Genomic DNA, 15544 nt, shown 5'->3' with positions numbered 1-15544 from the left:
TCAATCTGTGTGTTGTGTTTTGATTTTCATAAAGGGGTTTCATATACCATATTTTTTCCTACCATAAGATTAAAAGTTTTGAAACTCATTGTTTTCCCTTGAAATGTGTGATTTTTGTATCTTCTCTAAAAAATGGCTCTATACAAATGTTAGGAATATTTTTATGCATGGATGTGAGAGTTTTACAATTTTAACTCTTATATTTAAGACTATGATTCCAAGTTAATTTTCTATCTACAGATAGAGAGATAGAGATCTTCCACATGCTGGTACACTCCCCAAATGCCTGCAACAGCTAACCTGGAACTCTATCCAAGTCACCCATGAGGGTGGCAGGGACTCAAGCACTTGAGGCATCATCTGCTGCCTCCCAAAGTGTGCATTATCAGTAAGCTGGATTGGAAGCTTAAGATCCAGAACTCAAACTAGTCACTCTGAAATGGGAAGCAGGTATGCTCAAGGACATTTTAGCTGCTACACCAAACACTTGTCCCCAAGTTAATTTTTTTCTCTCTTCTAAATAAAGTTTTATTTATTTATTTGAAAGGCAGAGTTACAGGGAAAAGAGAAGAAATCTTCAATCTGATGGTTCATTCCCCAAATACCCCTAACAGCCAGGCCTAAGTAAAGCCAGGAGACTGGAATTCCATCCAGTTTTCCCATGTGGGGGAGTGGTAGGTGCCCTAGCATTTGAGCCATCATCTGTTGCCTCCCAGGGTACATTAGAAGGAAGGTGGATAATCAGCTTCCTGCTAATGACCTGGGAAAGCAGCGAAAATTGGCCCAAGTTATTAGGCTCCTGTCACCCCTGTGGGAAATCCAGAAGAAGCTCCTGCTTCTGGCTTCAGCCTGGTCTAGCCCAGGTTGTTGCGGTAATTTGGGGAATGAACTGGTAGATGGTAGAGCCATCCCTCTCTTTCTGTCTTTCCCTCTCTCTATGTAACTCTTTTTTCTTTATTTTATTTTTATATTTTTATTTTATTTGACAGACAGTGAGAGAGAGAAAGAGAGAGAGACAGACAGACAGAAAGAGAGAAAGGTCTTCCTTCCGTTGGTTCACTCCTCAAATGGCTGCTACGGCTGGAGCTACGCTGATCCAAAGCCAGGAGCCAGGTGCCTCCTCCTGGTCTCCCATGCTGGTGCAGGGTCCCAAGCACTTGGGCCATCCTCCACTGCCTTCCTGGGCCACAGCAGAGAGCTGGACTGGAAGAGGAGCAACCGGGACCAGAACCTGGTGCCCATATGGGATGCCGGCGCCACAGGTGGAGGATTAACCAAGTGAGCCAAGGCGCCGGCCCCCTTTTTTGTTTATTTTCAAGATTCATTTATTTATTTAAAAGGCAGCATTACAGAGAGGCAGGAGCATCTGCTGGTTCACTCCCAAGACGGCCACAACGGCCAGAACAGTGCAAGGGCTTGATGACTTGGGCCATCTTCCACTGCTTTCCCAGGCCATAGCAGAGAGCTGGACTGGAAGTGGAGCAACCGGTCCTGGAACCAGCCCCTATATGGGATGACAGCATTGCAGGCAATGGATTTACCAGCTAATCCACAGTGCTGGGCCCAACTCTTTCTTTCAAATAAACAAATAAATCATTAAAGAAACAAAAAGGAAGGTGGATTAGAAGCAGAAGCCCAGGACTAGAACTAGTCTTTTGATATGTAATGCTGGCATCTCAAGTGGTGGCTTAACCTGATACATCACAACACTCACCCTCAAGTTCATTTTCATGTATGATGTAAAATGATGATATGGCTCCTTTCCCCCCCCCCACCATGGTTATCTAATTATCCTACTATCATCTGTTGAAAAAAACCATCATTTACCCATTTATCACTTACCCATTGAGTTATTTTTTTCTCCTTTTATCAACCCTATGTGAGGTTCTATTTCTTGATTCTTTTCTGGCTCATTGATTTATATGTCTATCCTTATCAGAATACCTCAAAGTCTTGGTTATTGTAAATTTATAAGCTTTTCTATCATGTAGTCTGAGTTTTGTGTGACTTCAATCCTTTTATGTTTCTTAGTCAGTGTTCCTTGTGCCATTGAGAAGTATATAGACTCTGCTGTTGTTGGATACAATGTTCTATAAATGTCAAATTGGTTGATGGTATTAATTTTAGCACCTTACTGGATTTTTTCACTTAGTTGTTTTATGATTTATTAGGGAAAGAGTTTTGATGTCTCCATATATAATTTCAGATTTTTTATTTCAGTTTTGAAAATTCTTTATGAAACTACAAACTCTGCTGTGTATACACACACACCCAGGAGTATTATCTATAGCAGTCTTTCAAATGAATCGACTCCTTTATCATTATGTAATGCTCCTCTTTGACCCTTTCTTTGTTTTGAAGTCACATTATGTGCTATTAATATATCTACTTTAGCTTTCTTTAGGTTATTGCTTACATGATATATCATTACCATCTATTTAGTTTTCACTTTAGCCTTTACATCTACAGATAGTTTTTTGTAGACATAAGGTTTATGTAATATGAAAATCACTGCCTTTTAATTTGTGGATTTAGATTTTATACGATTTATTTATTTATAAGTGAAGATTTCTCAAATTTTTATTATTTATTTTTTATTAATTTTGTATTAACTTATTTATTGAAAGGCAGAATGTCAGTCTACAGTCACTGAATGTACCCTATCTTGTTTAAAAGGCTGAGTGTCAGAAACAGAGGGACCAAGAGAGAGAGACAGACAGAAAGACAGAACAGAGACAGAGAAAACATGTGCTTCCATCTGTTGTTTCACTCCTCAAATGGCTGCCACAGCCAAGGCTGGTTTAGGCCAAAGCCAGGAGCCAAGAATTCATCTGGGCCTCCCACAAGGATGGCCAGGGACAAAGTAGTGGGGTCATCATGTACTGCCTCACTAGGCAATTAGCAAGAAGCTGGGTAGGAAGCAGAGCAACAGGGACTACAACCAGCACTGTGAAATAGAATGCCGGCATCACAAGCAGCAGCTTAACCTACAGTGCCGCATCACCAGCCTCAATTTAATATAATTTCATTAAATTAAATCTAATGCATTTAATATACTTAGTTACATACCTGGATTTAAGTCTACCATATACTAGTTGTTTTCTGTTCATCCCAGTTCATCTTTGCTCCTTTTTCCCACTTTTGTATTTATTTAGAATGTTTTTTCTGTCATTAGATTGCTTTACTGGGTCCATTATATGTACATTTTAAATATTTTTTACCTAAAAATAATTTTACGTGCACGTGAAGTTGTAAAAATAATATAGAAACTTCCTGAGTACTTTTTTTTTAATTTGACAGATAGAGTTAGACAGTGAGACAGAGAGAAAGAGACAAAGAGAAAGACAGAGAGACAGAGAGAAAGGTCTTCCTTCCGTTGGTTCACTCCTCAAATGGCTGCTGCGGCCAGAGCTATGCCCATCTGAAGCCAGGAGCCAGGTGCTTCTTCCTGGTCTCCCACGCGGGTGCTAGTGCCCTTCTGGGCCACAGCAGAGAGCTGGACTGGAAGAGGAGCAACCAGGACTAGAACCTGGCACCCATACAGGATGGCAGCACTGCAGGCAGAGGATTAATCAAGTGAGCCATGGCACCGGCCCCCTACGTACTTTTAAGTAAGTTAATAACGATAACTTCTTATATAATTATAGCATATTAACAATACCAGAAAAGTGATATTGTTATCATTACTGTTTTCTATCAGTATAATTCTGTCACTTTGAAAATGTTATAAATGGTGTCAAACTGTATATAAACTGTAGCTACTGGATACAAAAGCATAATGTTTTTGAGAGTCCTTCAATTTGTTTCATTTACCAATTGTTCATTCCTTTTCATCGCGTATTCCCTTGTATAAAAATACTATAATTTGTTTTGGGTTGTTACCAAACATTTGACTATTATACATACATTCTACAAAGGTATTTATGTGAAACTAATTTGTCATTTCTCTAGGACAAATATCTAGGATATTTAGATTCTTGTTTGTATCTCTACTATTGACTGATCCTTACCTCTGCTACTGTTTTTCATTTCTGATATTTCCATTTTATCAATTTATAGTTTCCATATTACTTCTGCAGTTCCCTAAATTTTCATGCATGTTGTTTACTTTTCTATAAAATCCTTTAACATATTTAGGGCTATTTTAAAAATCTTTTTCTAATAGTTCTATAATCTGGGTCATTTCTGAATCTGACTTTATTGACTGCCTTATTTCTCTCTCTCTTTCTCTCCCAATCCCTTTCATTTTGAAGGTTTTTTGGTCTGTTTACTTCTCAATTTCAACTGAATGCTAGAAATTATGTGTGAAGAACAGTATACATTGAGTACATGACACTTGTCAGGGTGACAGTATTGGGGCAGGGGTGAAGCAGAATCAGTATTGTCATTATTGAGTTGTTTTTAGGTTTCCTGTTACATTTACCTTTAGTGCACCATGAACTCCAAATTCCCCTGGCAATGGGACACTTCTACTTTGTGTTGTGAGAGTTTCTGCCAAGGGTTTTGCTAAGTTTTCCTGCTGCACTCTCAGCTTTCAGCAGTCCTGCATACTGCATTACAGAGGCATCTCTCTCTCTCCCAAAGGTAGACTGATCTTGAAGTTTTATCAGTGCTAACTTTATGGTGGGGGCAGAGGGCCTCTTGATAACAGTTCAGCATAAGGGTATAGGCTGTTTGTTGCAACTGGATCTTAAGGGTCAGACTTTCTCATTTTCCTGTCCCCTGCCCTTGAACTATACCTTGTAACTATGGGTGGTCCTGTAGAGGCTTCTGCTGTATCCCCTTCCCCACCCCACCCAGCAGTACAAGGTCATGGCCTTATGCCAGTCAAGGCTCTGAGGGTTTTCTGCTCACTTGCAGGAGTAGACAATTTTTTTCCCTAATGTACCTCCAGAAGCAGTGGATTCTAGCCTAGATTTTGAAGGCTGAGGAAGAAAGGAATCTGCCTCTTCCACAGTAGCTTTAGGGTTTGATTTAGTATAGAAAAGAGTTCTGGTAAGGTTTTGAACTTGTGCTCCACTAATGGAGGCATTCTTTAGTCTTCTAGTTTGTACCTGAAGGAGGCCCATGGAAATAAAATGACTGTGGATTCCCCTGTGTCAGAACTTCTGTCACTACATAAGGCAGAGGCTCAGCCTTTACAGCTGTTAGAATTCTAGCTATTCTCATTTACTTTTATGGTGGCCAACTCTTCCTCACCTGCTCTTGCAAAGGAAAAAACATTCACATGTCTCACCTCTCTTCTTAACAAACTAGCAAAAGAAGGAAATTTCCTCTATGAGAGAAAGGTCACCTTTACAAAACTTAACAATAACATCATAATTATTGGGGAAAGACTGAATGAGACTGCTTGCAAGACAGGGCTGCTCAGTCCATCATTTCGATTCAGAATTGTGCTACTAGTCCTTTAATATGACAGGCAAGAAAAATAAATAGAAGGCATATGATCATAAGGAAAAAGTAAACATGTCTTTATGTGCAAACTGATCCTCTATGTTCCAGAATGAACAAAAAAGCCTCAAGAACTAATAAAGGGATTTCACCAAGGTCACAGAATAAATGAAAATCAATACTAAGTAATGAAGAATTGGAAATTTAAATTTCAAAAAACACTATTTTCAGGAGCCCAAAAAGTACGAAAGATGTAAGGGTAAATCTAACAAGATATATTCAAGAAAACTAGAAATTGCAGTGGGGAGAAATTAAAGGAGAGCTAAATTAAAGGAGAGAGATAATGTCTTCATGGATCAGAATACCAAATATTATTAAGAAGTCAATTATTCCAAATTAATCTATAGATCCAACACAATTCCAATGAAAATTACATGTACTTGACAAGCTGAATCTAAAATTCATATGGAAAAGCAAAGGATCCATAAAATTACAAAACAATTTAGAAAGAGGATAGAGTAGTGGGTGAACACTATGTAATTTCAAGATTTACTATAAAGGTATAGTCATTAAGCCAAGTATAAAGTTAGATGGAAAAATGAATGAAACAGAATAGTTCAGAGAAACACACAAATATGACAAACTGATATTCAATAAAGGTGCCAGGAAATTTAATGAGAGAAAAATGGTCTTTCCAACAAGGAACAACTGAAATTCATATGCAAAAAAAAATTTTAAAAACTGAGCTATCTTTACTTTGCTCCATGTAGAAAATTAACTCAACATAGTTCCAAAACTTACACTTATAATCTAAAGTGATGGCACTTTTAGAATAAAATATGAGAACATCTTGGAGTGAGCACTTGGCACAGCAGTTAAGACAGTCTTGGGTCCCCTGTGTCCTGTACTAGAGTGCTTGGGTTCAAGTCCTTGCTCCATTTTCAGTTCCAGCCTCCTGCTAATACACACCCTGGTAAGAAGTAGTTGATGGCTCAAGTAAGTGGATTCCTATCACCACATGGGATTGAGTTCCAGGCTGTGCCTTGGCTTAGCACTGGCTGTTGCAGACACTTGGGGCATAAACCAGTAGATGTAAGATTTCTATCTCTGTCTCTTGGCCTTTCAAATAAAATGAAAGTTAAAAAAATAAAAAGAGAGAATACCTTTGTGAGCTTAGACTATGTAAATATTTTACTTCTTAGGATTAAAAAAGAAAATAAAATGACACACTAGATTATGCAAAGTTAAAACTTCTGTTCTTTGGAAAACAATGTGAAGAAAATAAAAATGCAATCTAGAATTGGAGGAAATATTTGCGAAAGATAAACAGATAGGGGCCAGCACTGTGGCGTAATGGGCTAAGCCTCTGCCTGTGGTGCCGGCATCCCAGAGGGGTGCTGGTTCTAGTCCCAGACACTCTTCTGATCCAGCTCTCTGCCATGGCCTGGGAAAACAGTAGAAGATGGCTCAAGTGCTTGGGTGCCTACACCCACTTAGGAGATGCAGAAGCAGCTCCTGGCTCCTGACTTTGGATCAGCCCAGCTCCAGCCATTGTGGCCATTTGGGGAGTGAACTAACAGATGGAAGACCTCTCTTTCTGTCTCTCCTTCTCTCTGTAACTCTACTACTCAAGTAAATAAATAAAATCCTTTTTTTAAAAGAAGATAGAGCTTGCTTCCAAAATATATAAAGTCCTTATCGTACAATGTAAATATTGTATTATATTGTATGTATTATATCAACTTGAACAGATACCTCACAAAAGAAAGTGAATAGCCAAAAAGCACATGAAGATACCCTCAACATAATTAGTCATTAGAGCAAGGAAAATTAAAACCACAATACTATCATATATCTACAAGAATGACTAAAATTAAAAATATGCAGTACTAATTGGCTGACAAAGATGTGGAATAAGTGGAACTCTCATACAATGCCAATGGATGCAAAATGCACTTTGTAAAACAATATGGCAGTTTTTAATGAAATTAGACCATACTTCTCTTATGATCTAGCACTTCTATCCCTGGGTATTTGCCTAAGGAAGATGAAAATATATCTGTACAAGGATGTCCATGAATGATTATACTACTTTTATTCATAATAGTCCAAACTGGTAATATTGCAAATGTTTATTAAATGATGATAGAACAGAAAAACAATAATAGTCCCATATGTTAGAAGCTATAAAGGTAGCAATAAAAGGTAAATCAGTAATGACATATGAAGCAATCTAGATCAATCTCAAAAATTTTTGCAAATAATAATAAGCCAGACACAAGGTTTCATTCAAGTAATCTGATTCTATTTTTCTGACATTGTGGAATGTACAAAACTATAGTGATAGAAGGTAGATCTGTGCAGTACCATGGTCTAGGGTTGAGTGAGGGGGAAGTGACTTTTACGGTGTATGAGGGACCTTTCTCGCATGACTGAAACATTCTTTGTCTTGACCACAGTGACAGTCACAAAACTATACACATTTGTCAAGCCTCATTCAATCACACATTTTAAAAGGCAAATTTCACATCATGTAAATTATACCTCAGTAATCCTCAGGTAGAAAATTGTTATGAAAAGTCCCAAAATTGAAAAGTATATCACTAATTAACTTATAAGTTTATCATGCAGGTAAAAACAAATATAACAATATATGATGAGCTTACTTGATCATCATACAAAGAGTTTAAAACTCTAACACTCTCTAATTTTTGACTTACAAAAAATTAATGAGCTGATAGACAAACTTTTTAAAAAGATAATGTTCAGTAATTATGCAGTAAAACCATGACAAAAGCTGATAATAAACATTAATATTTGGATATGGAGAAAGAGAATGTAAATTAGTACAGCCTCGGTGGAAAACAGTATAGAGATTTCTTAAAAAACTAGAAATAGTCTCGCCATATGATCCAGCAAACCCACCACTGGGTATATACACAAAAGATATGAATACACTGTATCAAAGAGATACCTGCACCACCATGTTTATAGCAGCACTGTTCACAATAGCCAAAATTTGGAATCAGCCAAAGTTTGTTCATCAGATGAAGGGATAAAATAAAATGTAGTATATATACCCAATGGAATATTATTCAGCCATAAAAAGAATGTAATTCTACCTTTTGCAGCAAAATGGATACAACTGGAGGACATGTTGAGTGAAATAAGCCAGACCCAGAAAGACAAATACTGCATGTTTCCCTTGTAAGTGCTAGCTAAAATTTAAAGAAACAAACAAGAAAGAAAAAAATGTCTATGTGTAGTAGTATTGCTGCAAATATAGTTTTGTGAAACATTGTTTTATACCTTTGTCAAGCCAATTTTTAAGAATTTTATACTAGCATAGTTTTAATGATTTGTGATTTCTTTGAAATTTATTATATGTGGGTAAAAGGGTCATTTTTCCATTCATTTATTGTTTATAGCCATTGTCCATATTCCCATTAAACTAGGGTCTTTTTGCTTTTAACTTGTTACACTTTTCTTGCAATGTAAATTATCTAAAAAACTAAGAAATTATGGAAAGAAGGGGAGAAGGAAAGAGGATGGGAGAAAGTGAGGGGGAGGAGGGTACCTGGTAGGAAGGGAATACCATATGTTCTTAGAATTATATCTATAAACCATATTGAATCTGCTGAAAACTAATTAAAAATAAAAACAATAACAAATGAATATAATTAGGGCCAGTGCTGTGGTGTAGCAGGTTAAGCCACTGCCTGCAGTGCCGGCATCCCATATGGACGCTGGTTCGAGACCCAGCTGCTCCACTTTCAATCCAGCTCTCTGCTATGGCCTGGGAAAGCAGTGGAAGATGGCCCAAGTCCTTGGGCCCTTGTACCCATGTGGGAGACCTAGAGGAGGCTCCTGGCTCCTGGCCTCAGATCGGTGTAGCTCTGGCTGTTGCAGCCAATTGAGGAATGAACCAGCGGATGGAGGACACCCCCCACCTTCTCTCTCTCTGCCTCTCCTTCCCTTTCTGACTTTTAAGTAAAATAAATCTTTAGAAAAAAATTAATATATGCTTGTCTTCTAAAGGAGCAAATATAAAATATAATTCTATACTCCTTCATCAAAGCATACCTGTAAACTGGAAATAATCAATATATGGATAGATATAGTGATATTTATCATACTCTTATATACTTTGATATGTCTGAATTTTTTCCAAAACAGTTTAAAAAATGGTAAAGACATATTACAATTTATAGGTAACCTGTTTACTTAAAAAATTATAATAAAAAGAAAAATTTGCATGAAGACAAATAAATACATGAGGGCTAAGCAATGAATACCTTGGCAATAGCAGTCTGCTTAAACATGCGTGTAATCAACCCCATGACAGTCACTGTGGCATCTGAATTTGGAGATTTCATTAATTTTTCCCACTCTTCAAAGCTGGCATTTAATTCCTACATGGAAGAAAATAACATTGTTAAGGAATATAGCACAAAGAACAGAACAATTAATGCAAACATGAATTATATCCTACTTTTTCTCTTTTCTGCACAGAAAGGTATTTTTAAAAATTCCCAAAGATACCAACATATTCACTGAGAAACAGAAGCACAGAGTTAGGTCAGTGTCATGTTCATGCCAATTATAGAAACCAACATCAAGTTGTGGGTGAAAACAAAGCCCTTTGCTAGCACCATAAATTGAACAATTACAGCTTCCTCTTAACGAGAAATTTTTACAAAAGATTTATTTATTTGAAATGCAAAGTGACGAGAGAGAGAGAGAGAGAGAGAGAAACAGAGAATGACAGAGAGAAGGATCTTCCATCTGCTGGTTTATTCTCTAAATTGCCATAACAGCGTTGGTCAGGCTAAAACCAGAGCCAAGAAACCCATCCAATTTCCCATGTGGGTACTCAAGGGACTCAAGGAGTTGAGCTATCTTCTGCTGCTTCCTAGGCACATTAGCAGGGAGCTGGATTGGAAGCTGAGCAGTTAGGTCTCGAAGCAGCACTCTGAAATGGGAGGCAGGAGTCCTAAGCAGAGTCTTAACTTGCAGCTTCACAATGCCCACCCAAATAAGAAATATTTTTTAAAGAGAAAATAAAATTTTAATTTTAAAATAAGAAAACATGAATGTTATGAAAATATACATGGTAGCAAAGTATTTTTTATAAAAAACAATGATAAATAAGATATGATTTTTATTTAAAGAAACATAAAGACCAGCCAGTTTCAGTTAAGTAAAATGTAATATAATCATATATTGATTCTCCATTTTATTTTCTTTCTAATCCTAAAATAATCTAAAAACTGGATCATTCTTATTTTAGAAATAGCATATTGGTCAACGTTTACAAAATGCATACTCTAGGCTTTCAAGATAAAAAAACTCTTTATGCACAAAGTCATGTCAGAGAATACATAAGCACTGCACCCCCGAGAAGTAAAAATAGAGAAGGAATAGACAAAATATACTCTGGCTTTCTGATTTTCACATCTTATACCATAATCACAGTTTCAGGAATTTAAGAACAGAACTGCATCCAAGTTAGTCTGAAGACAGCTATTCATAATTAAAAAAAAAATTTACAGCAAGAAACAAAATTTCCCTTGTTAATATAGAATCCTATAGATGCTTAGAGTTCTTCATATTAAAGCTTCTTTGCAATTGAAATACCTTTTTTCTATATTCTGCAGAAATTTTTTAATCACTAGAATATTATATCTGTTCACATATTTCATGACTAAAATTAAATTCTTTCTGCTCTCTTCCTGAAATGATACAAAAACCAATTCATATGTTCTATTAATTAAACTTATTTTAAGAAAGCACTTTTCCTTCTGTGAAATATGAAATATGTATAATCTTCAATAATATAAATTTTAAATGATTTAAAATAAAATAAGAGTTTCAATCAAACCTTGGGTTCTCACCTTGGCTGCTGCTGATGGAAGATCAAAGGGAATACGCTGTCTGATTTTAGGGGGCAGTTGGGTTAAAACTTCAGTCTTTAATCTTCTAATCATTATGTCACTTAATAGTTGGTGCAGCTCATTAAGATTTGATGCCCCTCTACAATCCCACTGGGACCTTTTACCAAAGTATCTGTTCATATGAAGAAAAAACATGTAACAAAGCTGAATGCTAGAATGAGAAAACAGTTTATTCAGTATTTTCTTCCTTTCAATAATAAGGAGCTTTGACACTATTTTCATTGTTATTTCTGAATAAAAGCTAGGTTCAAAGTACTCTCAATCACAGAAAATGTTAAAAGTTCAACACACTGCTTACACTGAAATAAATTCCAAGCCTGGGATGAACTGATGACTACGAATTATACATAAGTCATTGTTGTAAATGGGTGCTACTGGAATTTTGGGTGGGTTCACACACAGCAGTATGGTTAGCAAATCTAGGTAAGTACAAATGAGGTGCCCTTATACCAGCTTGTCATCTTTTTTCCCAAAACACCTAAGAACATTCTCCACCCCCTCTAGGAGGAGATATTATATCCAACTGAGTTGTTAAGCATAGCAGATTGATTACTTCGTGGTCTCTTCTTCCTTTGCAACCACTGGACTGACAGCAAAGGAATTTTAAAAAAGATAGGAATTCACTATGAAAGTGAGAATGACAGAGAAGGCATCAGAGGGTAAGTGATTTCAAGAAATACTTAGAAGGCAAAATGGCAGAGGGGCAGGTGGTAAGTGACTTGGGTTTAAAAAAAAAAAAAAAAGGAGGCTACAGCTTCAAGAGCTACTTGTCCTCTATACCTTTGAGAAGATCAGGAGTTGGAAGCACCAAGTACTGTGAGCAGCTGTTACATGAAGACTGAAATCTACTGGATTGGGCTGAATTTACAGCCTAGCTGGCCCAACAACATCTCCCATCATCGTGACAACCAAAAACACTAATAAAAAAATTACCAATCATCTCCTGGAGGTTCAAACCACTGAAACAGCTGGCAGAGAATAATTGCAAGGAAAAAAACTCTTGCTAGGTTGTATTATGGCTGTTAATACTAACAATTTAAGTAATGATCCATTTTAACAGGATTTTAGTGTGTTATAGCAGAAATAGTTGTCAAGCTGAGAAACTTGGAACTTGCTAAAACATTTTAGTTTAGTTTAGTTTAGTTTACTGTATTAAGGCATCATATAGGAACAGTATGTGAAACATTAAAAACAAATACTCGCTGAAACAGGTCTTTGGGCTAGCAGTTAAGATGCCTCTCGGGATGCCTGCACCATACAGCAGAGTGCCTGGATTTGAGTTCTGGCTCTGCTCCCAAATCCAGATTCCTGGTAATGCAAACTCTGGAAGGCAACAGATGATGGCTCAAGTATCTGGGTCCCTGCTATCCACATAGAACATGCGGATTGGGTTCTCGGCTCCTGGCTTAGCCGGGCCCAGCCCTGGCAGTTGCAGGTTTTTGGGAGGGAACCAGTGGATGAGAGTTCCCTGTCTTTCTCTCTTCCACTCAAGTAAATAAAGCAAGATAAATAAAAAACAATTTTAAGTGTACTTTCACATTGACTTAATTAGAAAACTGCAGTGGATGGATGGAATTTATTGTATGATAAAATGCCAGATACCATTTACATGTCACTCATAAGGAATTTCCTTGTTTTAAAAAATTGAATCTATCAAAAATTAATAGGCTTCTTTAAAATTGTTATAAATCAAACTGCTGAAACTTGTTCATTAAAATATTCTTACTTCCTTTAATGCTTTTATGTCCCATACTTATTAAAAATTCACACACTGATGAAAATGGAAAAATGTTTCCCAAAACCTGATTTTGTCACCTATCTTTCCATTCAAATACTTAGGTACATTTTGACCATGTGCTTAAAAAAAAAATCTGATGATCAGAATGATTGAAAATGAGAAGAGGTTGGTAAGTTTAAATAATGAAATGTTTGCTACTGTTAATGAAAATGGATTCTTGAGCACACTGTGCACTTAGGTGACACATTCACAGGTATGTGTGATATGCTTGCTGGGTTCTTCCACATGACAGTTACAGACTGGCCCAGACAGCACTCAGCTGTCTTCATATAAGCCAACCAAAAGGCTTTCCTGGCCTCTTGCAGAGCACCAAGGGCTGTGCTCCAGAAGAGCAGATCTGCTTAGAAGTCTAGGCAACCTAATTCCAGAGCTACCAGGTCTGTCACAATGAGGTTTCTTCACTCCTCCAGCAGAGTGTGCATTATTGAGAGAGGATTTAGCTAGCTGCCTACTAGGTTTTGTTTTTACCACTAGTTCACTGAAAACCATATGCTTGGTATGGTTTCAGTGAAATGGTTTTGGTCACTGGTTCAGAGAAATGGTTTCTTGCTAACTCCAGCCCCTGCCACATCTTTTTCATCTGGAGTTCAGAACGCTAGAAGATGGTGTTAACTCTAAAGAATGTTGGCAGCACATCTGTCAAACTCCTAACCTTGTGTTTGGAGTGCAACAGGAAAATAAGAGGAGGAAGGAGGGCTGGAAGGGATGCCACCTATAGAAACCTGGTCTCTTCCTATTAAATGTGACAAACTTCTTTTGGAATATTTTGTTTTTTTATAGCTTAACTGAAATAGAGTAAAATGATTCCCCCAAAGTGTACAATTCAAGGGTTTTTAGTATGAGCACAGATATATGCAACTATCACCATAGTAAATTTTAGAGCATTTCGCCACCTTAGGAAGGAACCCCATATTGTTCAGCTTTCACTCCTAAACCTCAGTCCTGCCACCCAAGCCCTACAATACCCACTAATCTACATCTCTATAGATGTCCCCATTTTGGACATTCACGTGAGTGGAATCATATACCATGTGGTCTTCTCTGGCTTCTTTCACTTAGTATAATGTTTTCAAGCCTCACTTGTGTTGCAGCATGCCAACACTCCATTCCTTTGTAAAGACCAAATGACACTCCACTGTACGGATATAGCACAATTTATTTATGCATTTGTCCACTGATAGACATTCGGAAGGTTTCTCACTTTTGTGTTTTATGAAAAAGGCTACAATAAACATTCATATACCAGTTCATGTGTGGTTATGTATTTTCATTTCTCTTGGGTATACACATAGGAATGGAATCTCTGGGTCATACGGAATGTTACGTTTAAACATTTAAGGAATTGCCAGAATGTTTGCAAAAGCACCTAGATTAGTTTACATTCCCACCAACAAAGAATGAGGGTTCAAATTTCTTTACATCCTTGCCATTTTTTTTTTTTGTTTGTTACCTGGCTTTTTGATTCCTGCTGTCTAAGTGGGAATGAAGAGTTATCTTACTGTGGTTTTGAATTGGGTTATTTGTCTTCTTAATATTGAACTTCAAGTGGTCCTTATACAATTTAGATATGCACAAATGCATAAACATGTACAATATACATAAATCCCTCATCAAGTTATATGCTTTGTAAATATTTTCTCTTATTTCAGTTTCTGATGGTGTCCTTGAAGTATGAAAGTTATTAATTTTGGTGAGGTACAGTTTGGTTGTTCTTCTGTTGCTAGTGCTTTCAGGGTCATATCTAAGAAAGACTTGGCAAATCCATGGCATGATTTACCCCTATGTATTCTTTTAAGGATCTTCTAGTATTTCTTAACTCTCATCCATTTTGGGCTGATATTTATATGTGATGTGAGATGAGAACCCAACTTCATTCTTTTTCAGGTAGCCACCTAGTTGTCCCAGAATCATTTGAAAGTTATTGTCTGTCTTGCTAAAAATCAGGTAACCACAAATGTATAAATTTGTTCCTGAACTACTCTATCCCATTAATCTAGGTATCTATCATTGTGCCAGTAACACATTATCTTCATTACCTATGTAATTGAGTCCTCCAGCCCTCTTTTTTTTTCATTTTTAAGACTGTTTAAGCTATTCTGGGTCCCTTGCAATGCCACATGATTTTAGGATCACCTTGTCAATTTGTACAAAGAAACCACTGAGATTCTGGTAGGTAGTGTGTTGAATCTACAGTTCGAGGTTATATTGAAGTATATTGTCATTTTAACAGTATTGTCTTTCCAGTCCATGAACATGAGATATTTTCCCATTAATTTAGATCTTCTTTCATTTCTTTTAATAGTGTTAAAAGAAAGTTTTCAGAGTATAAGTTTTATACAACTTTTATTAAATTTACTCTTAAGAGTTTTATTCTTTTATTGTATTGATGCTATTGTGAATG

At 36.8% G+C, this 15544-nt stretch overlaps 1 protein-coding gene across 14 annotated transcripts in view; it reads right to left on the bottom strand.

Annotated features, from left to right (window-relative positions):
- The window catches only part of ZRANB3 (zinc finger RANBP2-type containing 3), a 303637-nt gene that overhangs the window by 84446 nt on the left and 203647 nt on the right, over positions 1-15544 (bottom strand). For all 14 annotated transcript variants that reach the window (XM_070070992.1, XM_070070995.1, XM_070071000.1 and 11 more), the window contains 2 exons: positions 11286-11457; positions 9687-9803 (listed from right to left, as the gene is read on the bottom strand). In XM_070070992.1, the coding sequence (XP_069927093.1) occupies positions 9687-9803; positions 11286-11457 (289 nt within the window). The remainder of the gene's footprint in view (positions 1-9686; positions 9804-11285; positions 11458-15544) is intronic.

The sequence above is a fragment of the Oryctolagus cuniculus genome, chromosome 3 (genome assembly GCF_964237555.1).
Source record: "Oryctolagus cuniculus chromosome 3, mOryCun1.1, whole genome shotgun sequence".
NCBI lineage: Eukaryota > Metazoa > Chordata > Mammalia > Lagomorpha > Leporidae > Oryctolagus > Oryctolagus cuniculus.
Note: the sequence above shows the minus strand (reverse complement) of the source record. Positions and strands in the feature narration are given on the sequence as shown.